The sequence below is a fragment of the Schistocerca americana genome, chromosome 7 (assembly GCF_021461395.2).
Source record: "Schistocerca americana isolate TAMUIC-IGC-003095 chromosome 7, iqSchAmer2.1, whole genome shotgun sequence".
NCBI lineage: Eukaryota > Metazoa > Arthropoda > Insecta > Orthoptera > Acrididae > Schistocerca > Schistocerca americana.
The window spans coordinates 370,709,069-370,735,854 of NC_060125.1; the positions used below are offsets into that span (position 1 = coordinate 370,709,069).

General features: G+C 41.6%; 2 protein-coding genes across 3 annotated transcripts in view; one reads left to right on the top strand and one right to left on the bottom strand.

The window, feature by feature from the left end:
- LOC124621997 (protein fem-1 homolog CG6966) overlaps window positions 1-20,904 on the bottom strand; it is a 130,558-nt gene extending 109,654 nt beyond the window's left edge. The window contains exon 1 of one of the 2 annotated variants that reach the window (XM_047147542.1): window positions 20,671-20,904. In XM_047147542.1, the coding sequence (XP_047003498.1) occupies window positions 20,671-20,748 (78 nt within the window). In that variant the 5' untranslated portion in view covers window positions 20,749-20,904. Of the gene's footprint in view, window positions 1-5,215; window positions 5,305-20,670 lie in introns of those variants that run through there. The other variant, XM_047147543.1, reaches the window with a different exon arrangement.
- A 423-nt stretch (window positions 20,905-21,327) lies between these two features.
- LOC124621802 (protein groucho) overlaps window positions 21,328-26,786 on the top strand; it is a 696,988-nt gene continuing 691,529 nt past the window's right edge. The window contains exon 1 of the mRNA XM_047147238.1: window positions 21,328-21,717. Coding sequence (XP_047003194.1) covers window positions 21,682-21,717 — 36 coding nt within the window. The 5' untranslated portion in view covers window positions 21,328-21,681. The remainder of the gene's footprint in view (window positions 21,718-26,786) is intronic.

Consider the following 26,786-nt stretch of genomic DNA (forward strand, 5'->3'; position numbering starts at 1 on the left):
TGCCAGTTCCAAGGTACCAGGAAGCCGAGGGCATATGACACAGTATTTATTTATTTATTTTTATTTATTTATTTATTGTTCCGTGGGACCACATTTAGGAGAAGTCTCCATGGTCATGGAACGAGTCAATACACGAAATTATAACACGATTGTAGAAACAGATAAAATGAAATATAAGAAACATATTCAGGCGACAAGTCGTTAGTTTAAATAAAGAAAATCAAGAACGTAACACTGGAATTTGCTTAATTTTTTAGCTCTTGCAGGAGCTCCTCGACAGAATAGAAGGAGTGAGCCATGAGGAAACTCTTCAGTTTAGACTTAAAAGTGTTTGGGCTACTGCTAAGATTTTTGAGTTCTTGTGGTAGCTTATTGAAAATGGATGCAGCAGAATACTGCACTCCTTTCTGCACAAGAGTCAAGGAAGTGCATTCCACATGAAGATTTGATTTCTGCCTAGTATTAACTGAGTGAAAGCTGCTAACTCTTGGGAATAAGCTAATATTGCTAACAACAAACGACATTAAAAAAATACATACTGTGAGGGCAATGTCAAAATTCCCAGACTATTGAATAGGGGTCGACAAGAGGTTTTCGAACTTACACCATACATAGCTCGAACAGCCCGTTTTTGAGCCAAAAATACCCTTTTTGAATCAGAAGAATTACCCCAAAAAAATAATACCATATGACATAAGCGTATGAAAATATGCGAAGTATACTACTTTTCGTGTTGAAATGTCACTTATTTCAGATACTGTTCTAATGGTAAATAAGGCGGCATTTAGTTTCTGAACAAGATCCTGAACATGGGCTTTCCACAACAGCTTACTATCTATCCGTACGCCTAGGAACTTTAACTGTTCCGTCTCGCTTATAACATGCCCATTCTGTCTGATTAAAATGTCAGTTCTTGTTGAATTGTGGGTTAGAAACTGTAAAAACTGAGTCTTACTGTGATTTAGCATCAAATTATTTTCCACAAGCCACGAACTTATTTCATGAACTACATTATTTGATAATGTTTCAGTATTACACACAAGATCCTTCACTACCAAGGTGGTGTCATCAGCAAACATAAATATTTTTGAATCACCTGTAATACTAGAAGGCATATCATTTACATAAATAAGAAACAGCAGTGGCCCCAGCACCGACCCTTGGGGAACGCCCCATTTAACAGTGCCCCATTGGGACTGAACATCATTACCACTCTCAATATTGCGGAGGATTACCTTCTGCTTTCTGTTCTTAAAGTAGGAGGCGAACCAATTGTAAGCTACTCCCCTTACTCCATAATGTTCCAACTTCTGCAGTAATATTTTGTGGTCAACACAGTCAAAAGCCTTCGTTAAATCAAAGAAAACACCCAACGTTCGCAACCTTTTATTTAATCCGTCCAAAACCTCACAGAGAAAAGAGACTATAGCATTTTCAGTTGTTAAGCCATTTCTAAAACCGAACTGTACATTTGACAGCACATTATGTGAATTTAAATGCTGCAGTAACCTTGTATATACAACCCTCTCGATAACTTTAGCAAACACCGATGGCATAGAAATAGGTCTATAATTGTCAACATTATCCCTGTCTCCCTTTTTATAAAGTGGCTTCACTACCGAGTACTTTAATCGGTCAGGAAACCGACCACTCCTAAAGGAAAAGTTACAGATATGGCTAAGTACTGAGCTAACATACGTGGAACAATACTTCAGTATTCTGATAGATACCCCGTCATATCCATGAGAGTTCTTGGTCTAGTAAAGCACTGTGGTGTTCAAAACCAATTACAATATTTTGGAAGGAGCTAAACGTGCAGGAACTGGGCTCAACCGGACGTGTTGATAAGCTGACTTAACCGTGTGGAGACAGGCGTGCTGTGTGGATTCCAACACGCCTTCCAGTTGCCTTCTCGGGGACTTACGAGCCATTACTTGTAAGTAACTGTTTTCAGCTGGCGCTCACTGCGGGCGACCGCTACGAGACGGATCTTCAATGTTTTGTGTCTCACGTTGACGGTTCACTGTTCGACTGCCGTCGCAGTGGTGTACGTCGACTCAGTGGGAAATGCGCGCAGTGTCTTAAGTTTGAAGTGACCCACGCAGGCGTGCTGACAGAACACAAGCCACACTGGTCGTTCACGAATGGAGATACAGCGCTGAATTGTACTGATGATTTAAAAAAACAAAACAGCTTTACTTTTACGTCCATTAGACAAGGAATACGTCGAGATTTTCTTTAGTCATCAAAGTAATGACAAAAGTTTACCACCGATAACGTGCGTTCTCAGAATACTTTCTGCTGCAAGCAGTCTTCTCTAGACAGTCGTATCGCCCAAGGCAACACAATGTGCTGTATGAGAAAGCAAGTTTATTACACTGACATAACCTGTTGTTGTTGTGGTCTTCAGTCCTGAGACTGATTTGATGCAGCTCTCCATGCTGCTTCATCTCCCAGTACCTACTGCAACCTACATCAAATGGCTCTGAGCACTATGGGACTCAACTGCTGAGGTCATTAGTTCCCTAGAACTCAGAACTAGTTAATCCTAACTAACCTAAGGACATCACAAACATCCATGCCCGAGGCAGGATTCGAACCTGCGACCGTAGCGGTCTTGCGGTTCCAGACTGCAGCGCCTTTAACCGCACGGCCACTTCGGCCGGCAGCAACCTACATCCTTCTGAATCTGTTTAGTGTATTCATCTCTTGGTCTCCCTCTACGATTTTTACCCTCCACGCTGCCCTCCAATGCTAAATTTGTGATCCCTTGATGCCTCAAAACATGTCCTACCAAGCGATCCCTTCTTCTAGTCAAGTTGTGCCACAAACTTCTCTTCTCCCCAATCCTATTCAATACCTCCTCATTAGTTACGTGATCTACCAACCTTATCTTCAGCATTCTTCTGTAGCACCACATTTCGAAAGCTTCTATTCTCTTCTTATCCAAACTATTTATCGTCCACGTTTCACTTCCATACATGGCTACACTCCATACAAATACTTTCAGAAACGACTTCCTGACACTTAAATCTATACTCGACGTTAACAAATTTCTCTTCTTCAGAAACGATTTCCTTGCCATTGCCAGTCTACATTTTATATCCTCTCTACTTCGACCATCATCAGTTATTTTGCTCCCCAAATAGCAAAACTCTTACTACTTTAAGTATCTCATTTCCTAATCTAATCCCCTCAGCATCACCCGATTTAATTTGACTACATTCCATTATCCTCGTTTTGCTTTTGTTGATGTTCATCTTATATCCTCCTTTCAAGACACTGTCCATTCCATTCAACTGCTCTTCCAAGTCCTTTGCTGTCTCTGACAGAATTACAATGTCATCGGCGAACCTCAAAGTTTTTACTTCTTCTCCATGAATTTTAATACCTTCTTTTGTTTCCTTTACTGCTTGCTCAATATACAGATTGACTAACATCGGGGAGAGGCTACAACCCTGTCTCACTCCTTTCCCAACCACTGCTTCCCTTTCATGCCCCTCGACTCTTATAACTGCCACCTGGTTTCTGTACAAATTGTAAATAGCCTTTCGCTCCCTGTATTTTACCCCTGCCACCTTCATAATTTAAAAGAGAGTATTCCAGTTAACATTGTCAAAAGCTTTCTCTATGATATAACCTGTGCTACAGAAAATCCACAAGTCCATTTTGCACGAACCTAACAGTGTAGTTCCACGCGTACATCTTTGCTGCTTGGTTGGTTGGTTGATTCGGGGGAGGGGCCTAAACGGCGAGATCATCGGTCCCATCGAATTAGGGAAGGATGGGGAAGGAAGTCGGCCGTGTCCTTTCACAGGAATCATCCCGGGAATTATCCTGCGAATGGGAGTCCCAGTGTGTAAACCACTGCACCACCTCGCTCGGTACTGCCTAATCCACCTTTTTCTGTGGGACGTATGGAGTTTCGTGTACCACTGTTATTTCCCACATTTCCCGTTAAGGCGGGTCCACACTGAGCGCGCCGCGCCGCGCTGCTGCACCCCGCGCACATCTGTAGCAGAGAGGAGAGCGCCTTCCGCGCCCTGCCGCGCCGCGCCGCTCCGAGGCGCGCACTGTGTTCCAGTTGGAGCGCGCGCACGGTCTGAAGATGGAGCGAGCCGAAGCCCCGTCTAAACAGAGCGCGCGCAAACGCGCCACTGCCTTTGATGTACCGACAACGGCCGGAAAACTGCGCGGCAGGACGCGGCTCAGCTCGGTTCGCCGTCCACACTGAGCGCGCAGAGCCGCGCAAGGCCGTTTTGCGCAGCGCGGCGCGCTCAGTGTGGACCCGCCTTTACAGTTGAAAATGGTGCGCGGGAAGGACGATTCGTGATAAGCGTACGTGAGAGTGCGAATCTCTGATTTTATTTACATGGTTTTAAACGAGTAGTTTGAAAAGATCTCGGAATGGAATAGAAAGAAACGACTTGCCTCAGCGAAACTTTTTTTTATTTTTATTTTTCCATAAAGTCTCCCTGTACGCTAATGAACTTGGCCCAGCGATGTTTGAGTGCCTTGATCCTGTCTCAAAAATTAGATTCATCCATCCAGGCCTGCAAAATATCCGTCAACTTCGACTCTCGGTCCTTCGTTTGAAGAGAATCTCCGTCCCCCGACCAAAATTTTGGGGTTGAAGAAGAGAGGGAAGTCTGATGTACCAAATTAGGAGACTAAGGCGGATGTGGCAACAATTCGTATCTTAATGCATGTACTTCTGACATGGCAACTACAACTGCGTATGGGCGCACATTGTCGTGATGTTAGCTAACCTTTTTACCTTGCCAAATCTGGCCTTTCTGCGTAGCTCTTGCTGTAATTGGCCCAGGATGTTAACGCAGTATTTTCTCTTAATTGTTTCAGCAGTGGGAAGGTAATCTATCAGCAGAATCCCTTTCGTATCCCAGCAAACTCACGCCAATACCTTCCCGGCCAACTGTATTGGCTTTCTTGGTGGTGGTGAAACTAACGAGTTTCCACTCCTTTGTTGTTTTGTCTCTAGGGTAGAGTAATGGACCCAAGTTTCTTCTGCGGTCAAAAACCGGCGGAAAAAAACAAACTTGTTGATTGGTCTGAAAATGGGTCAAACTTTGACTGGATATTTTGAGTCTGATGCGTTTCCAATCCTCCATCAAGAGATGTGACACCAATCTAAAAGAAAATGTTCTCATATCCAATTACATTGTTAAAATGTGGTATAGCCATTCACATGACATACCTATAGCTTCAGCAGTTTCTTGTACTTTAAGTCGACGATCCTCCATGACCATTTTACGCATTTTTGCTTCATGGTCTGAAATTCCATTCTCCCTTTTACTCACAAAATGCCCATCTAGTAATGAAGAATGATTAAAAATGTTGTCAATGGCAGTGTTACCGTTCCCCTGCTACCTGGTTGGAAACAAAACACACTCTGCATCAGACCATATGAATTTAGGAGATCTTCTAACATCCTTTTTCTTGCACAGTCACTTACAGAATTAATATTGAAGTCACCACATAACTAATTTTGGTACTTCCTACAAAGTGAACCAATAACCCACTCTAGCTTGAGAAGAAGTGCTCTGAAGTCAGAGTTACGGGACCTATAAACAACAATTAGAAGTTTAGTTTCACTAATTTTAACTGCCCCTGCACAACATTCAAATACCTGTCCAGTGTAGTGCCGTGATACATCTACGGGCTCAAATGGAATACTGGTTTTTATGTGCATGGCCATTCCCCCACTCCGCAAGGAACTCCTAATCTGTATCCTGGTAAAGGATCAGTAGCAAGAGCACTGACGCGTCGCGTGTTTACTCGTAAAGGATGGCTTGTTATTACGCGGGAACCTCGTTGTGCTGGCGTTGACATGAGATTGTGATTCCGAGAACTTTTCAAACCAGCCTCGAGGAAGCAATTTGTTGGTTGACTAACGGTGGACGGGCAAGGATCCCCTTGATGCTTCCACGTTTACTAAACGAAACTATTTTTTAGATATTCTCTACTTCCTGCAACAATCTCACCTGGTCAGCAATCGTATCTGAAGAGCAATACTCAAGACTTGGTCAAACGAAGGTTTTGTACACTACCATCCTTGGGAGGGGACTACATTTCCTGGTGGTTGCTCCGATGAAGCTGTCTGGCAGCTGCCTATCCTATGTTGAGTTTTACGAGTTCATGTTGAGGGTCAAATGTCAAAATCCCTGCAGCAAACGACGATCATTCGCTGTAATTTATAGCGTTCAAATTTTTCTACGTGCAACAGCAGCTTCATCCGCCAGATGCATTATGGTGCTTCCGCTGTGGCAATAGTAAACTTACGAGAGTCGTGGTACGCTGAAAAGGAAATACGCTGCCTTACACAAGCCTTGCTGTGATGATGAAATTATGTAACAACTCGCTGGTCCGCTGCCGGTGACAGTGACTTGATTGTGCGTCTGCGCCAAGTGTCACCGTATACAAAGATTGCAATGCAAGGTGCCCACTTCTAGTTCCCCGAAGGATGTTAACGTGAAGATAAGATACGGTTGATGATAAAATGAATTATTTTAGCGACACCGGGCGTTTGTTTTCGTGGCTGGGTAGACCGTGCAGAAGGCAGACAGGCAGGTTACGGTGACCCTGGGAGTGCGCGGAAGCGGCGTGCTAGGCCAGACTAGCTGCTGCCTTATATGCTGGAGCAAGGCCCGCACCAGACAGCCTTGCGCCTTGTCGAGGTGCCGCGTGCCAGAGTGCCGGCCTCCACACAGCGTGGCGCTACAGCTGCTTTCGCATTTCCTGCTGCTTCTAGCGTTGGTTCGTTGGTTTGTGGCATTGAAGGGACCAGACTACTAGGGCCATCGGTCCCTTTTTCCATGAACTTGAAACCCCCACAAGGAATAGAAACAATGAAGATGACCAGAGACGACACAGGACAAGAAAGACACAGACAGAGACCAGACAAAAGGAATTAAAATCACACCGAGTGTGAAAATGGTTGTCCGACCACAAAAACAAAAAAGACAAAGCCAACCAGCAAGAAACGCACTAAAAACCCCAGTCTAAAATCGTACGCCAAAGGCCACACTCAACACAAAAAAGGACACACGCTTAGATCAGGCGATAAAAAAAACCCTGCGCGAATAAAACTCAAAACTAAATCTGCCATCGCAACGTCATTTGATAAAAAGTGCAGGAAGCGTATCAGGCAGCGCAAAACGTCAGCCTGAGCGAAGTTAAAGGCGGGCGGTCCAACAAGATGTGGACCACAGTCAAAGCCGACCCGCAGCGGCGCAATAAATAGCTGTGCGTTATCCAGGTGTGGCCAATGTGCAGTCGGCAGAGGACAACAGAGTCCCTGCGAGAGACCCGCAAGGAGGAGCGCCACGCACCGGTTGCCTCCTTGATGGCCCGAAGTTTGTTGCGTGAAGGAAGGGCGTACCATTCTTCACCCCAGGTGCGAAGTACCTTCTGCCGCAAAACTGACATGAGGTCACTTTCCATAAGGCCAATCTCCAAGGCTGGTGCACCGACAGCCTGTTTGGCCAGCGTGTCAACACTTTCATTTCCCGGGATGCCTACATGACCAGGGGTCCACAAAAAGACCACAGAGCGGCTGCAACGGGCAAGAGTATGGAGCGACTCCTGACTCCTGGATAGCCATCACCAGGCGAGAGCGAGGGAAACACTGGTCGATAGCTCGTAAACCGCTCAGGGAGTCACTACAAGTAAGGAAGGCCTCACCTGGGCAGGAGCGTTTCCTTCACTCACACACACACACATATATATATATATATATATATATATATATATATATATATATATATATATATATATATATATAGCTCAATGCCGATGCTATAAACGCAACTCGTTTGCTTATCGAGAGACACTGGGACAAGCTTTGGCATATTTTCTTCGCTTTCCAGGACCGGGGCCAAGTACCACGTGATCTCATACTGCTTGCCGTTCAAGAGCATGAAGTACCTGAAAAATTAACTGTTTTGGTCCGGCTACTCTACCAAAATCCTGAAAGTCGAGTATTATTTGCTATTGGGATACCAGGCGACTTTCCTGTTTCTGTCGCTGTCGATCAGGTATCTTAGAACATATTCTGAGCTCAAACATAATGAGGTGTCTCGAACAGAATGACCTCCTCCATGCCAACTAGCATGGATTCCGAAACTATCGATCATGTAAAATCCAACTCACAATGTTCTCCCTTGACATACTGAAAGATTGGACTCACGTGACAGACTGAAAGCTTAGGATCGAGGCAGTCAGGTAGATGCAGTATTTCCTTATTTACGAGAAGCACTTGACTCGGTAGCATACCTATGGTTCAAATGGCTCTGCGCACTATGGGACTTAACATCTATGGTCATCAGTCCCCTAGAACTTAGAACTACTTAAACCTAACTAACCTAAGGACAGCACACAACACCCAGTCATCACGAGGCAGAGAAAGTCCCTGACCCCGCCGGGAACCGAACCCGGGAACCCGGGAGTGGGAAGCGAGAACGCTACCGCACGACCACGAGCTGCGGACAGCATACCTATGCTTACTGTCAAAAGTAAGGGCGTAAATGTAAAATTTGTGACTGGATTGACGACTTTTTAGTAGGGAGGATGCAGCACGTTAGCTTGGATGGAGAGTCACCGTCAGATGTAGGAGTAACCTTCGGGTTCATATTGTATGTTAATGACCTTGAGGAGAATATTAATAGTAACCTCAGACTTTTTGCAGATGAAGTAGTCTGAAAGAAGCTGAATAAATTTTCAGTTAGATGGTAATAAGATTTCAAAGTGGTGCAAAGACTGGCAATTGGCTTTAAATGTTCAGAAATGTAAAATTGTGCACTTCACAAAACGAAAAAAGTAGTATCTTATGGCTATAAGTCACAATTGGAATCGGTCGACTCATACAAATACCTGGCTGTAACACTTGGTACTGACAAGCAATCGAATCATCACACAGGCTCAGTCGTGGGTAAAGCAGGTGGCACACTTTGGTTTATTGACAGAATACTGGGGAAATGCAGTCAGTCTAAAAGTAAGATTGCTTACAAATGACTCGTGCGACTCATTCTAGAATTTGCTCAAGTGTGCGGAAACCGGACTAAAGGAAGATACTGAACGTGTACAGAGAAGGACAGCATGAATGGCCACAGGTTTGTTTGTTTGAAACGTGGGGGGTGAAAGAGATACCGAAAACACTGAACACGTAGACTCTTGAAGATAGACGGAAACTACACCGAGAAAGTTTAGTAACAAATTTTGAAGTACCAGCTTTAAATGACTTTAGTAATATTCAACAACCCCCTTCGTACCGCTCACTCAGGGATCTTGAGGGTGAGATTAGAATAATTACAGCACATCGAGTCCATACGTGAATGAAACAGTACAGTTGGATGTACCCTATTCCACGCACTAAAAATGTTCAAATGTGTGTGAAATCTTATCGGACTTAACTGCTAAGGTCATCAGTCCCTAAACTTACACACTACTTAACCTAAATTATCCTAAGGACAAACACACACACCCATGCCCGAGGGAGGGCTCTAACCTCCGCCAGGATCAGCCGCCCAGTCAATGACTGCAGCGCCCTAGACCGCTCGGCTAATCCCGGGCGGCTTGCCATGCACTTCATAGTCGCTTGCAGAGTATCGACCCGAGCGTGAATGAACCCCCCTGAACAGTCTGGACTACGTCTCAATGTAAAGAACACTGAGTACCTGCCAACAGTTGCAAATAATACAGACAACCAACAAGATCGACGGTATAGATCGGCGGAAAACAAATATCTAAAGCACCTCTGCTCAAAAATCGCTGTTGGCGGCTCATTCGTTTGTGCTTTGTGATAAGATCCCAAATCGACTCAAGTCGACAATATACCGCACTGCAGTCCACCCAGTTGCCTTCTACGTTACAGAAAATTCGCTCGCAACTACAGAAGCAGATCAAAGGCTTGCTGCGACAGAAACCAAAATGCTCCGGCGGACGTGTGGCCTGACACTACATCATGCGACTAATTATGACATTCGCAGGCGGTACAGGGTGGCACCCAGTCTCCTTTCTGACGACACACAAGATCGTAGCCTTGAGACAGTGAGCCAAAAGGGCGGACCCCACTGCACTGCAGGATAAGTGCTGAGGAACAAGATCAACGTCTTGGCTGGTGATCATACAGAAGGTTAGTGTACTTCTAAAGTGCTCTTCTCCTATCTCACTTGGTATCAGATGTTTACGACGCTTTGGTAGGACTTAATGGATTCGCACAGCAAATTTGAAATAATAATCAAATGTTGAAGTTAATATTTTATTGTGATTGACTAGTGCAGTGAGACAACTACTAATTTCATAAATGTAATTCAGCTACAACCACAGTTATGGATACTGACAAATGGTTATGTACAACACAATGCAAAAAAAAAACTGTAATTTTGATCCCATTCGCACGGAAATTGACTGATCTGCACGCATGCATTACACTACTTAGGCATTCGGCCAGTTAGCGAAGGTTTTCCTCCCGTAGTATACCTGAGACGGGACGAATTAACTAATTCAGTATACCCATTGTGGATCACGAACTGTGACTGTGATTTAAAATGGCCATTTATGTAGGTATAATATGCAACCGGTCGCTTTTTCGAATTCGGTACGATTTACTGGACCATTAACTAATTTTCGAGCCCCTGCGGGTTCACCGTCAGGGACACATCTTTTAGGAATATTATATTCCGGATCAAGTGCTGGAAGACGTTAGGGTCGTGATGCTGGCGGAAATAACGGCAATGTAGCTAACGAAATATGTACGAGAAGATCATTATGTTTTAAGATACTTACACACTGTACTGCCTTGTGGCACATTTTATAAGCTGGCAATATGAATTTGGGCGGATACTGCAAGACAGTGCAATGTAAGTATTCTAAAACATTCGTGAATTTTCAGTTGCTAAATTCCCATTATTTTCGACAGGACAAGTCTAACGCCTAGTGGTCTGGAACGCAACACTCCTGTAATGTCTTCAGCTGATGTGTGTCTGCGGTGACTCGAAAAATAATTAACGGCACAATTAATCATTCGAATTCCGAAAACGACTGGTTGCATATTATTGAAACTATACAAACTGCGAATTCTTCGATTAGTTATTAACTATTATCTCGCGGGCATGGTATGAATAAATAAAGTATCCTTTGTTTTTGAGTGTTATAACGATTCCACCTCACCTGAAACGTATCCAGCATCGCGGCTTACGTGCCTGGGCGCGTAGCTGCCTAAACCCTTTCAAAGAACTTGCTTACGATGGCCTCTGACTTCTGATATCTTCAAGATGCTCGATGGTCTGTAGAGCAGATGGGGAATCATAACCCCTGATCACGTCCCTACTTCCTACCACTCCAACGTTCCTTAAACCATACTATAAATACGATGTATGTACTCTCAGGCTACACAAACAATCATCTGCACACCTGTCCAAGACAACAGCCACAAAGCAGTACCGATTTGCTACGTCCTCAAGAAAGAGGGATAAAATCTCTACCGACGCCGCTCAGACCCTGTTCTGATATATTTACCGATTAGATTGATGTGAGGAGCCCATAAAAATCCAGTGGCTCGTTACCGAGGAGACTGAACGTGATGTCTACGGAACGTTATTTGCACATATCCTTTCGAAAATTCTGAGACCTGTGCTTCCACCTTGATGAGGCAATGGCACACAATGTTACGAAGCACCTTGATGCACAACCTGGGCAGAGATGGCTTTACAATAAAGGATATAATGCCCGTTTGTTGGGTACTGGTGAATCTCCCACGTTGTATGGTCCTGATCCATGAATCTTTGTTCATGACGTTTCGTCCACAGCCGCGTTGGACATTTCAGAGGTGCCTCTGTCGGCAAGACTTAGCGCAATCTGATGCACCTCTGAAGACGTCCAACACAGCTTTGTACAGAACATCAAGAACAAAAAAGTTTCACGGACGACGACCATACAACACAGATGATTTACCAGCAGTTAATAGTGGCCTTGTCCTCGTAGTCTTGTCCACTCGCAGGTTAAATCAACAGACATAACGCCGAAGGACTACTTCTTCTGCCGGCCGAGCGGATCAAGGCGCTACAGTCTGGAACCGTGCGCCCGCTACGGTCGCAGGTTCGAATCCTGCCTCGGGCATGGATGCATGTGATGTCCTTAGGATAATTAGGTTTAAGTAGTTCTAAGTTCTAGGGGACTGATGACCTCAGGTGTTAAGTCCCATAGTGCTCAGAGCCATTTGAACCATTTTGAACTTCTTCTTCTGGGCTCAAGTAGCTAAGTGCCGTGGGACTCCTAAGCATATACAACAGCACGTTGATAGGTCTTACCAGTCCGCCATGATCATGGCGGACGCTGCTCTAACTAATAGGTACAGATTATGGAACGAATGTCATAATACCCGAAAATTCGTCCCGGACCGGGATACGAAGCAGAATTTCCTGATTTTAGTAAGGAGTCGTCTTAACAATTATGCCACCCGAGCACGCTTCCAGATCTGATTGAAGCTTTCATTTACCATGCTGTTTCCACCAATAATTTACGGGCACTACTACCGTGAACAAAAGAAAACTAGTGTTCTAGTTATCGTCTGGTACAAATTTTCACCCATCACGAGATATTCATTACACTGTAGGGTCAGTGTGTGTGAACGATTTCCACTAGAATCATTTCCCGTCACTGCATCTATACTGATTTCATCTCTATCGATCCATTCGTTTCATGCCAGTCAGTGCCTGTAATTCATTTCCTACAAGAGTGCGTTTAGCTAGAAAATCATTTTGTGGTTTGGTCGTATGTTCCTGTACACATTATCCTCCAATAGTCAGAACGTAATGAGTAGTTGCTGATTTATATTTAGAGCGAAATTCAGTCATCAATGTTCCTGAACTTGTCAAATTATTCCATCATAACGCATTGGAGACCTTTGGTTTCACAAACCACGCCGCATACATACCTCTATAACAGCCAAATCGTTGTCAGTTGGAACTCATATCGCCTTTTATGCTGATAACTCGAGAATCAGTTACGTCGACGGCACCGTTCTTGGCCATTCAGATCTTTGTGGCCACCTTTATCACAAGAGGCTACTATGTGAATGTGTGGTATACCCTTCGCAGACTACAATTCCAACTCTCGTCTTCTCAGCAATTGAGGAAAAATCTTACTCCATTAACAGTTTATTCACATTCCGTGTTTAATAAAGGATGTAAAAAGTATACGTTATGTAATTTCTCAATGGCAAATGTTTGTTCCTTGATGTAGATAAGCAAAACTCAATTTCTGAAGCTATATTTTCCCCACGTGAGTTTCATTACTTTCTAATCTCGTAGTAACGTCGTCGTTGCTCTCCCTCTTCTCGGTCATAATACGACCGAAATGATAGGTGATGTCCGTAGCCACAGACACACGAAGTCTCTCAGACGCCACTGAGCCCCCAACAGGTTAACTTACACCATTTGCAGTTAATTCGTAACGTAAACCAGAGGAATGGCGCGCGCGACATGGATACCGTGAACCATAGGCCCATGCCTCACGAAAAATTATTTTAGGTCATTTTAGATATCAGAGTTCTTGATTAAAATTTTTAATACTGTCCGTTTAGTTACACAGGAGCAAAGAGGTAAGCTATGCGTGGAAGGGAACTACGCAGATGTGAAGGCCATCACAAAATGCCGTTCCCAACGAATGAAAACAGGCTCGGTGCCAGATATTGGCACAACTTAGCCGTTTCGTAGCAAGTTCCAGACCACGCCGTCCGCTCACAGTGACTTAAGATGCAAGCTTCAAACTATCAGTTCATATACGAAATTGCCATCAATAACATAATCAGCTGCGGTACAAAAACAAAGCTGCTTTCTTCCAATCTTAATCCAGTATTTCTCGTATGTTTTAGAACTTTTTTTCTGGCTGTCATAAGTACCCCAAATCGTCCCAGCTTTTCCTCCCAATTCCTCTAGGTACAAAAATGGTTCACTTTATGTAAAAGTTTGAAATCTAAAGAAGAAGTCCCAAATATCTTACCACAAGGGGGGGGGGGAGGTGGCGGGGGGGGGGGGGGGACATGTGCTGAAACGACTGTCTCGGGCCAAGGAAATAACAGCAACGAAGAAACTAAGAAAACATTGTGTCTTGTCTATAAAATTACGTACTGGATGAACTACTGGGTAAATTATGTACTCGAAATTCAAGAAAATGTATTTCTGCGATTCTTTTCGTGGAGTGCACGAGAGAAAAATCAGACGAAAGTCCTATTCCTGCTCTCCCCGACGCATATATACGAACAGGTCTAGCTTCTGTAATTATCTCGCTGGTTAACACGAATTTATTTGCGATCTCGAAATCAAACTTTCATTTAAGCTTAACGGACGAGCAGCAGGAATGATTTTGATAGAGTGACGTAACGAGAAGTAGCCCTGTGTATACACACAGTGAACGAGTGGTCTCTACATACATAAAATACCCTGAAACAGATGGGACTTAGAAATGCTTTAATTTGCATTTGACAATAACACCCAAGAAATGTCAGGCTACGAATGCAGCATATAGTGGTTTCTCGAACGGCAGGTGGAATTACCTCCGGTCTTACAGTCATAATAGGAAACTGTTTCCGTAAAGGCTGCACGCAAAGTAGGTTAGCGACCCTTGAATCGATTTAGGGGCGATGCACAAGTCTGTCGACCACGGAAACTCCAGTTATTGTTCTTGACTAGAGGTATATTACTGAACACTGTAAAATATTTATTTCTGTTTCCCATGTAAGCCTCGATTCCCCGCGTCTTCCGTTCCTCTGATAGTTGTACTGAAATCAATATTTACTCCACAAATTACGCGAATTTTAACGTAAATATTCTTAGGAAACAGGTGTGAACCGCCATTATCTAGTATGACCAGTTACAATAACCTAACCATTAGCTACGGACAGTTTTCATCATAAGAATTTTCAAAGTTTTCCAGTTTCATTCTAATAGATGTAATTTTATTTTCGAGAAAGTAATGCCAGTTTTTCAGTTTGCAGCGTATTCGTGAAATATCGGAACCATTCGATGATCTGTCGTTAGGAGAGAAGAAAAGCGACGATAAGAAAGTGAGCCCTGTATTTTATCGACGCGAAACGATTTCCGATTACCCGTTCGGATTTGGTTTAGTGAACACGCCAACCAATCGACCAGTCGAAAGATATAATTAGACTATCAGCCAGAGCTTGTAACTTCAGACTCCTTTACATCGAAAATTCCCTTCACCTCGCTGTTCACCATAGCGTTTCTACGTTTACGAATCTAAGAAAGGGAAGATATGTAAGACCTCGTTCACTTCGAAATACCATTAAGGCCTAAGCACCAAGTCAGCCGGAGAAGGATAACTATCTGCCTTGGCCTTGCAGTAGAAACCCTTGGGAAAACTACGAAGAACCTACATCAAGATGCCTGGAAAAGAAATTGAACAGAATTTCTGCCGAAAACTGAGTCCAGTATCGTAAACAATGGTTGCATCAGAGCACCAGTGTTTCTCAGTATGAAATAGACAAGTATTTCACAACAGGGAAGTGGGTTAGTAACTAAAGGAAAGAAGGTATAGGAAACGAGCTTATTATTACTTAGCACCGTTTTAAACCAGTCCACAAAAAAATGCATAGCTGTTTTATGTGAAGGGCTGCAGCAAACGCTTATTTCACTTATTTTAAGGAAACTAGGGCTGGTTTAGGTGCTATGTACAATAGTACATTAAAACAGGTGGAATTTCTTTACTTAAGTTCTCTGCTTTAGGCTTTACACTTTAGTTCGCATCACAGTTTATACGGTTCGTACTATGAAAATAACCCGGTAACAAAATAAGACCAAAATGGCGTGAAGAGGTTTCTGGGCGCTCCTTTCTAATTCTGTGGCAGTGACAGTAATTGTAACGTCACACGGCATCAAGTACCTATAAAACTGAAACAACTGACAGCAGCGCGTGTAGTTTCTTCTAGTTCAAAATATGAATTTTATAGTGGACGAGGTGTTTTATACACATGCAATGTTGTGCTTTATATTTATGTTCATGGGTCTGATCTGTGAAAATAAAACATGTGACCTGCATATAATGAAGGGGTACTTACAGGTATTATTATGACAGACATGTACGACGCTAGATGTGTTAAGAGCACCAAGCAATTTCTTGCAGTTTTCATAGTATCTTCTTCGATCAGCGGTAGTTTTGGAAGTACTCGTGCCTTCGTCACTAATTCAGACGGAGACAAATTTTCTGTAGCACCACAAAGGCAACAGGTAATATTCCCCTTGCTATAAAGAAGCAGGTCTGAGGAACAAACACCCTAAAAAATGGCAGGGATTGTAAATGTCTATAATAACACAATTACCAAGGAAGAAGTGGAAAACATTCCTGTGGAGCTATCCGCCAGCAATTAGAAGACATTCATATTGGATTTGGGAAGGAAAAGAAGCGAGAGAAACTGTAACAGCTGCACAAATTATTTCTAGAAGATAAATCGAGCCTTAACATATGCAATAGAGATTTTCTGTAAGACGTGGGTTCTGCACTTTATATTCTGAGAAGAATAGCAAAAATCTGTCCAAGAAAATTCATACCGAAAAATTTAACCAGTGGAACTGCAGCTTTATAGCCGAAACGCATTGCCGACTTGAGACAGAAAAGTGGTTACATAAACAAGGCATTGAGGTTTTTGGATGATGATATACACGATAGAATATGGCACGTGTATTGTGTGAAGACGTGTTTGCGATGCTCCCAAGAGCCGAATGAAAGAAAGTTATCAACATCAGTCAGCAGGCTAAACTAACGAGTGGCTCTGTAATACTGCGCATTAAATCATCTGTGAGTAAAAGGCTATCTGATTACAGTATGCCACTAATACTCCGCGCACTGAGTCTTCAGTTTAAATGGAAGTAGACGTCAAACAGAATGTTATCTCTTTAAAATATGCAATCAGCGTTCTTTCTAAAAGCATCTTCGGCTGTATTTATGTATCGTGTACGCCAAGCATTTACATTACTGCTCACAAAATAATAAATTTAATTCTACACTTTTGCCTCAAAAGTGTGTCACAATGAGAAAGAATTCTGTTGCATGGCAATAAGGTAAATAAGGTAAGAGGTAATACAAAAAATAATACCACACAAGAATTAGCTATCTACTGTCTACGAGAAAAAAAGGGGAGTACAGAAATGTTCAAAAGATCGGATGAATGTTGGAATTAGTAAACAACGCGATACAACTCCGCTAAATCGGTGATATTAACAATGTGAAGCTATAAGTGTCAAGTACAACTAGGATGAAGTCACAACACGAAAACATTAGCAAAACCAAAACTTGCAAACTAACGCTACCCACCATGGGAATGGAGGGTATTTTATAGTGGCATTTTGTTATTAACGTGTAGAAGTATGTTAAATTTGAAAATTTAAGGGCAAAGTGTATAGCACATAGAATACGCAAAATGTTAAAAAAAATATTGTTATGACATTTCTTTGATCCGTCAACTCACGAAGTGTCACTATCCAGCATTACCCAAGCCTTAAACTACGTCACAGATCAGCTTCCGCTAAAAAACTTTTTTATAGTAGACTCGTTGGCGAAAATTCACAACCGAATTATCACGTTACAACCTGATCTACCTCAGGATACAACATACAGGGTGCCCCACTTGGAATGGTCAATATGCACAGATATGACAGGAACCATCATTCGAACCAAAAAGTCTAGTAAACAAGGGCTCTAAAATGCTTACCTTAAGAGCAATGAGTACATCTTTGATACTGTGAAACAAATCTCCACTACAAGCTCTTTGTTTGCCGTATTTTGGAAGGATGCAGTGTGCACCAAAAAATGAGAAAATTGTATAGTAAACATGGGCTCTTAAGTGCATACCTTACGAGCTACAAGCACTTTTTCATCTTCCGCTACTGTTGACACCCACCTCTTCTACTGAAAGTACTTATACCTGTTAGCGCATGCATTTTAGAGTCCACGTTTACTAGACTTTTTGCTTCGAATGGTCGTTCTTGTCATATCCATTAATATTTACCATTCCTCCTGGGGCACCCCATAGACATATCTGTCACAATACCAAATAAAATAAAAAGTACACAGCATAATGTCGGTATCGCGATCTTCAATGCACTTGCCATCCACAATAACTACGAGAAAGTTAAAGAACACGACTGACAATCAAATATATCTGAGGACACCAATTACGAAACATACGTCACACATCAAGGAATACAGCTCGCCTTGCCTTGTTCACTATGTCTGAATTCCCACCTCAAACCGAAACAAACACTACTAAGGCTCTAAGCCCGATGCCAGTGTAACAGCTGAACCTTTTCCGCATCTGGCAGGAATCGTGGCTTTCACTTCTCGCTAGACCGGCTAACTTAAAAAATTATGGGCAATCCAATCTTTAGGCTGCAAACTCTCTCCTTCGCATTAACTGTCACTGCTATTTATTCTACAACAAGTAACACTAAGATAACATCTGCATATGATTATTTACATCAGTTTCACGAGTGTTAAAAATCTCGACACTGTCATAAGAAAAGCAATAGTCACCTGCACAAGTTATTTCAGATGCAAATGAATTTATACATCAGCTTTATGTTTTAATTCCACTTCACTGAATTCCATCCACTGAACAACCTAGGCTACGATCACAAAATGAAGATATCTTCAGAAATCCTACAAATTTAGAATGGTTATATTCAACAATAAAGAATACCTTTGTCATTTCGGTCGTAAAGTAATGGAAATGTATCTGTTTCGTAGTCAATCACTTAGCTCAAGTTAATAAAAATATTGTCATAGGCTTAATGAAAAGCAACCATCTCTGTACAACTACACAAATTTTCACATCATAGGTAAGGTTTCAAATTCTTGTCACAGTCCTACCGTCGTGTCACAAAGCAGTAGAACATCCTCTACCACAAAAAAAAGTTTGGACAAACAGTAAATATGACAAGAGAGAGAACCATATCAAGCACTTGACAAATGACTGCATTAAAACGTGTTTGTAAATATTCCCTTGAAGTTATCTCGATGTTTAAAATTAAATATGACTTGTTTTAAATCTCTGCGGTTATGAGACCTTTCACAAAGCTCTGAACTCTGGAACCATTCACAAAAAAGCAAAAATAATAACTACGAACCCAACACCATTACATGCCATACAGATCGCATTTGTGACAAATGTATACAGTTATCAAAATTGAAAGGCTACCACTTTTCGTAATAATTGTCTTCATCTACAACACATTTTGTTTCTTAAATCAGACTGGCTTCCCTTTTCCGTATTAAAGAAAATCATTTGAATTACATCTTTTGGAATTATGTCTGTACAGACAGATTGATGATGTTAAAAAGAAAGAATACAAACTAACACCAACAGAAAAGAACATACAGCATGCCTAACTTGAGCGGGATTTCCACTGCAATTGTCAACAGACTAATACCTTAACAAAACAACGTTTCTCAAGAATTAACAACTGTATAGCAGACCATACTGAGAACAGGCTACTTTACCGGACTTATCAGACAGCTGAATTTTATACTGACTCGAGATATCTGAGAGCACTACTGAATGTAATACTGTACTAATATATGAATGAAAAAGTTCGTGTGTATCATTTCACGACATTAATCACCCACAACAGCAAAATACGGCAGCAACCAAACTAAGGCAAACCGACAGGAGAGGGCAACTGTTTCCAGTAAAACGATATATAGTGAGTGTTTGTCAAACTGACAATAATTACAACTCTAAACAATAGCAAAAATGTATGCACTACTAATCGCACAACTCCGTACGTTTATCAACATATACGAAAAGAAATGAGACGAAAATATATGAAACGCCAAACACAATTACGGAGATGGGTAGCAGCCAATGAATTCTTAAAGCCAATTAACATATTATAAGTTTTATTTTTTTACACACAAAAGACATGCCTCGCAAATACAAAATACGCCATTCACTACGAGGAAAGCAGTATTGAGGAAAAAAGGACAAATTCGAACTCTTGCAAGGACTACAGCAAACGAAAATTTATCTTTAGAATTGGCAATATACGAATCAAGTTGTCCCAATGAAATTGGTGACAAGCTGTTTTCATTCAAGGCTTAATGAACTTGTGACTAAGGAATTTTCCTACTCTGATAACAATAGCACATAACCTCAACTGGGCTACCAAAAACGTCTACCTCATTTATCTTCTACTGGATACGTGAACAATGAATCTACAATTACGACTTGTCAGATTAGCTTGCATAATCACTATTCTTCAGTTTCTATCTTCGTGATAAAGTAAAATAAAATAAACGGACTAATAAATAGAGTACAGACCAAATGCCAGAGATGCTGTACACTAAGCTGGCACGGACTAATAACCGATTCATGCATTGTTTGCAAAATGATTTTATTTTTGAAGCAATAAATTGTGGCACTATTATAATGTCTGCTACTAACGTTTAGTTTTGCATGCGTTAAAGTGCTGTTAAACAGGAACAAAACAACATCTACGAAATGCAGTGATTACAATCGTATAAACAGTAACAGCTTAGAAATTCAGGGAAAATGGGATCTGATAATGACGACAGAATATTTAGGAACAGATAAAGTGGCAATCGTGTGATTAAAAACATAAGGACATTTCAGAACATTACCTTCAGTCGCCGTAATCTGCCATCCCTAGCTGCATTGAATACAAAATTTTTGATGTCCATTTCTTGATTTTCCGACATACTCCACAGCCCAGGTTCACAAATCAAAACAATTCCCTAATTTTATCCGCTGCAGCTCTCCTCAGCAGCTGTAACGGATAAACTGGAATAAAAACACAATATGGTCTGCACCTGGTTCGGACGTCCCTCACCAGAGGTCTCCACCATACTGCCAGGCTGCTCAGCCCAAAGAGTTTCAGCGGCTCAGCAATACCACTCCTCGAAAAATTCTGACAATAGGTATCAGTGAAAAGACTAACTTTACATTTTGTTTCATTAGTGAAAATAAAAGTAATTAACGCACATATAAAAATACCACTAAGTTGTAATAGAGCATATAGCAACATTTTTATTGAATAAATATGCAACAAATTGCACAAATTATGTGGAAACCAGAGATAACTGAACGTCGACTAACGTAGTGAAAGGTACAATAAGTGATATCATTAGCTGTAGTGGAAGTGTGCTGGCTGACTCTTTATGGTCTGTGGTCTCAGCTCCACGCGGAGTTGAAGGGGACCTGTCACTCTTCCACCAGCAGGCGGGGCTTCTGCAGTTCTCGCTGATCATTGGCTGAGAAATATGTGACGTTTCTCTCCAATATACCACGTGGGATATACGCCATTACAAGCAGAGTATCTGGCGGTGGCGGTAGTGGAACAATGGATTGTGCGCGTTAAGAGTGCGAAAGCTGTATATTTGAATGAAAATCGGCTACCTAATGGAATAAACGAAAAGAATAATGAGTGTATTTTTAACTGGCGCTGTGAAATGTAATTGTGATCAAAGTAATTCGTATTATTGGTAACGGAAAAGTGTGACAACAGTAAAATATTTCGTGTGCGGTGTTGTGGGTTCAGCAACCTGCGGTTTTGCCGAAAGTGGTAATATGTGGAGGTGATGTTTTCTTCAATTGGCATATAGCCGTGTGTGTATTTTGTGCACAGTTTCATCATGTATCCTGCCCCGGCTAGACATCCATCTGCCGCGGTAAGTCACTGTTTTGTTTACTACCTCTTTTAAAGGAAATTTTGTTTCTTGTTGTAGAAGATATGTGTGTCTTCGGTTGTTGAACAATCCATTTGCCCCAGCCATTAAGACTTGTTGATTTTAAAGCATTTGACGGTATTTAAAATACGTAATTATTGTGTGAAATACAAACACATGAGTTTTCATTTGTTTACATACATACATTACGCATGTTATTGTGTATGTTTTCCTTAATTCATTCCGTGAGGGCATGTTAGTTACAGTGAAGTTAGTAAGAAGGAAAACGTTTCTTCATGGACATATTTTTTTTTCTTTTATAACATCAAGATTAGCTACAGAAAGGATGTTCATAAAAATGAACTGAGCTTTATTTGCCGAAATATAAGGAAATAAACATTGTGCTCAGACACTGACAATAAATTTCGTTCTCATTTTACTAAATTGTTCCTTGCAAGCTCGAGTAGTTACCACTCTAGCTTACGCTGTTTCTCTCATTCCCGCTGCGTTCTCCTCCCCGCCGCCTCTCTCCATCTCTCACTCTTCCCCACCCGGGCTCCAGCAACAAGCTCCGGGTCAGCCGTGATGAGCCACGATAGAACAAGGTGGCGGGCAGCCGCAGCAGAACAAAGGGCCCTTGCTTCGCGCGTCGAAATGAAGGGAAAAAAAGGTCGAAGGAATGAGAGGATCCGAGATGTGATGACGGATGGTGGAAGAATGGTAGAAACGAAGAGGGGTAAGGGGTGGTAGCTCTCGGCTTGGTGATCACGGATAGGTCACAAGGTATCTAGAAATTGTCGCGTGTTTTGGTTTTTACTGCTTCAAAAAGAAAAAAAAAATATTATGGGTGATGCACAACTAAGAAAATGTGGGGATTTAATATCAAGTGAATTGTCTGAAAATAGGCTTAATTTCTGCCACTTGAGAAAATGTGCTTGCCGATGCGACAGTTAAATCTCATTCACAGCCTTCCTTCTGGGATACGTGAAGTCACGGTCACACCGTGCTATGCAGACTTCAGTTTTCAGTTCTGAGAATTTAAAGTACTGGATACTTTCTTGATTCATGGTTTCCATATTTTGTTTTGGGAAGGCATTATCTTACATCTAGCATTGCTCGAGTATCTTTCATTTTTTGTTAAGTGTTCGCCCCTTAAAGAAGACGATAAAATTCTTCGTTTCTGTTTTCATTACAAATCTTCCTGGGAGATCATCCGTAAATCAGTTACAGTGTTATTGGCATGCACGGTGCGCTTCCAACTGAGACATAACGAGAGAGATCACATAGGGTATTAATTATGTAAACAAGAAATTACTGGGTTACTCGAAAAGCACATACCGGAAAAACCTACCGTCCGAAATTGGCCGTTGACCTTAAATTTGAAACATGGTGAAATGAAGATGTAACTAGGCTACTTGGATTGTACTGGGACTACAGAGCCCGTGATCGACTGCCCTCCGTGACAGGAAGTAACATACATGGGCTCTTAGGGACCTCAAACATGACAGGTTTTTCCCTATCCTGCACAATACAGGGTGATTCAAAAGTCATACCCCATAGGAAGAACTGGGTAAACCAGTACTCCATCGACAATTTACGAGATAGTAGCATGGACCAAAACAGGAAGAAGTGAAGTAAACATGTACTCTGAAATGTATACCTTAAAAGCTATGTTCCCTACTTTATCATTGATACTGCGAAACAAATCTCTTCTATTGCATGCACTTCGCTTTCCATTGTTAAGAGGTAGTGGTACGGACCAAAGAAAGAAAAGGTCTAACAAACAAGGGCTCCAAAATGCGTTCTTGAGAGCCACAGTAGCGATGATGAACAAGTTCCCGTAGCACGTAAGGTACACGTTTTAGAGCACATGTTTACTGAACAACTTTTTTATCTTGTTTTGGAAAGCAAAGAGCTTGCAGTAGAACAGATTTGTTTCACAATATCGAAGATAAAGTTTTCATAGCTCTTAAGGTATGTTCACGAAGCTTCTTTCTCGGTTTGGTCCATGCTACCACCTCTGAAAGTTTGTCGGTGGAGTTCTGGCATATTCTTATGTGTCACAAGGGACATGATTTTTGTCACACTGTATATTACCTCCACACAGTGGCCATGGTATTCTGCGTGTTATAACTTTCAGCTTCCTTCTACGTTTTCTGGTTACATTGTCAGTGAAGTTTTCCATTGTTAACTACGTCTGAAGAGATTGACAGATTTATGTGAGTGCTTTTGCAGCGGTTGCTTCACACTTCTTTCGAAAGTGATTTTCATTTGTAATGGGATATCGACATTTCACTACAGGTTTTTGAATTTATCTGCCGCTATTAAACCAGCTTAGGCGTCAGCAGATTTGTGCAGATTGTTAATTCAACAGTCCGCTGCAGAGGTAACAGTTGCATAAGCTCCATACGGATTTTCGTCCACATTACTGTGACATATTGACTGGGGAGTGCTACTCAACCCCTCTTAATAGTATATTTATAGTTCTGATTCTCCTAATACCAAGTGTATCCACCATCATGGCGCTGAAACATTCACTAATTTTGGTATATCTTTTTCAAGACAAAAATCGGGGGGCATTAAACAATGCACCTGGGTTCTAGTTCCAGAGTAATCAAGCAAGCAGAAAGCCCTTCGATAGCGTAGTGTACAGTCAAAGAGCTAAAGATTTTCTTGGTTAAAGAGACAGCAAGTTGAGGATATTTTTATCCACCTTCTGAAGGAGAAATCGTGTCGTTTGTTTGCATATGTCGTGTAAGTTATCACGACAAGAACGTACATCGTCGCCCATTTCCTGCAAGACAATAATTTGTCGCATAGTTAACGGCTCTAATGTGGCATTGACAGCTATTTTTTATTAGATGAACAGAGCAGGCATCTGAGAGAGCAGCATATTAAGCCAATAACCAGTTGTCGGAATTCCGGTACTTCTTCAGGAATGGAAGATCATGAAGAGAGGTGTCAGTCTTACGCGTAATACGCTAAAAAGAGTAATTACGTATAGAAGATACAAGCATAAAACGTTTGCTGAATCCAGTGTATTTTTTATGAGTATCCGTCCGCATTCATACCTCTGTATTCTATGTCTTCGTATTTTGTGTGCTACTTCATTTAGTTTCAATTCTGCTTGATCATCCTCGTTGTGTACGACCTGGTCGTACATTTCATTTCCCACTAGTCTCAAACTTCAGAGTTGGGACATATATATACAAAATTGTAATTAGTGTACGACTACTTCTGACAGCGCGCGCGCGCTATTGTGTGTGTGTGTGTGTGTGTGTGTGTGTGTGTTAGTTGCAGTATAATCATTAGGCTTGCGTCTTACGTTGATATGACACAGCAGCATTGCTATTAGACTGCTTGCTAAGTAACCGCAGAAGACAGTACTTTTGCCGGCGTATGTTCCGTAAATGCAAGAAACACGCACACATACGTAAGGAATTCTGGTTACTCAATTACTTTCAATAATCGAGCGTGCAAGCGATTTTACTACGGATCAGACGATCCATTACAGTAAAAGATTATCTAGCCTGTCATAAACATCAGATATGGTACTTTGATGCTGTTTAGACCAGGTTGGCAATGGAAAAGCCTTTAGCATTTACATAGAAAATTGATTGTGAATGTAGATGTTGTGTCGGGCTGTTACTACTTACGCTGCATAATCAGTGGCGGAATTACGAATAGTTTCCAACAGCTTACAGTAAGTTATTACCGGAAACGTGTAAAAAGGAGTCGAGCAGCAACTTGAGGAGTGAGGAGCTAATCTAATTGCAAAAGGTTGCTTATCCTGTGCATAAAGTAGATACGCTAGGATTTACTGAAACAGAGGAAAAGAATACAACAGAAGGCGAGTGGTTAGCTCCCAAGAAATGAAATAGTCAAGGCAGCAAAAGATCAAATAGGCATACAGAAAACGCCTAATCGAGATCATTGGTTGACATAAGATATGTAATGTAACTGATGGAAGGAGAAGTTATAAACAGCAAATGCGCAGGCAAAAGGGATGGACTAATAATCTCCAAAAATGAGACTGGCCGTAAATGCAAAGTTGAAAATCGGGAATGGCAATACAAAGAATGCAAGGCTGTAGAATCAGGACTAGGGGAGAGATGGATGAACGTATAGGAAAGTCAAAGACTTGAAGAATAGAAAAACACCTGTGTAAATATTAATGAACTCGCATGGAAAGGTTGCACTAAGAAAGGAGGACTACAACGTAGGAGGAATGTGTAGCTCTATATAAGAAAAACAAAATTGAAGGAAATATTGTAGAAAATAGATTATTGTTTGGGAAAAGAATTTGACAAAAATCTGTAAGACCCAAGTCAAAACAAGGCCCCTGGGATGGATGTCATTCCCGTAGAAACGTGCCACAAGAAAAACGCCCAACAACCTCAAGAAGAATGTAATATTTCCTATTCGAAAGAAAGCAGCTACAGACAGGAGTAAATATTACTGGACAATCAGTTTAACAAGTTGCAGATGAGAAATACTGACACGAATTATTTACAGAAGATTGGAAAAACTGATAGAAGCTGACCTCAGTGAAGATCAGTTAAGAGTTCTGGAGAAACATATTAACACACAAGGCAGTACTGACACAACGAATTACCTAAAAAGATAGGCTGCAGAAATACAAACCTGCATTTATAGCATCTGTAGATTTAGAGAAAGCTTTTGACAATACTGACTGAAATACAAATTTTGGAATTCCGGAGTTGTTTGGGACAAAATATACAAGCAAAAAGTTATTAGCAACTTGTACAGTAACTAGACTGCAGTTATAAAAGTCAAAGAACGTGGAAGGGAATCAGTAGTAGAGAAAGGAGTGAGACAGTGTTGTAGCTTATTCCCAGTGTTATTCAATCTGTACATTGTGCAAGCTGTGAAGGAGACCAAGAAGAAAATTGGAAAGAAGACTCAAATTCAGAAAAAAGGAATTAAAAAGTTCAATGTTTGCCAGCGACGTAATTCTGCCAGAGAAGGCAAAGAACATGGAAGATCAGTTGAAAAAAGTTGATAGTGTCTTGAAAAGAGGTAAGAGAAATATCAGCAAAAGTAAGAAACAG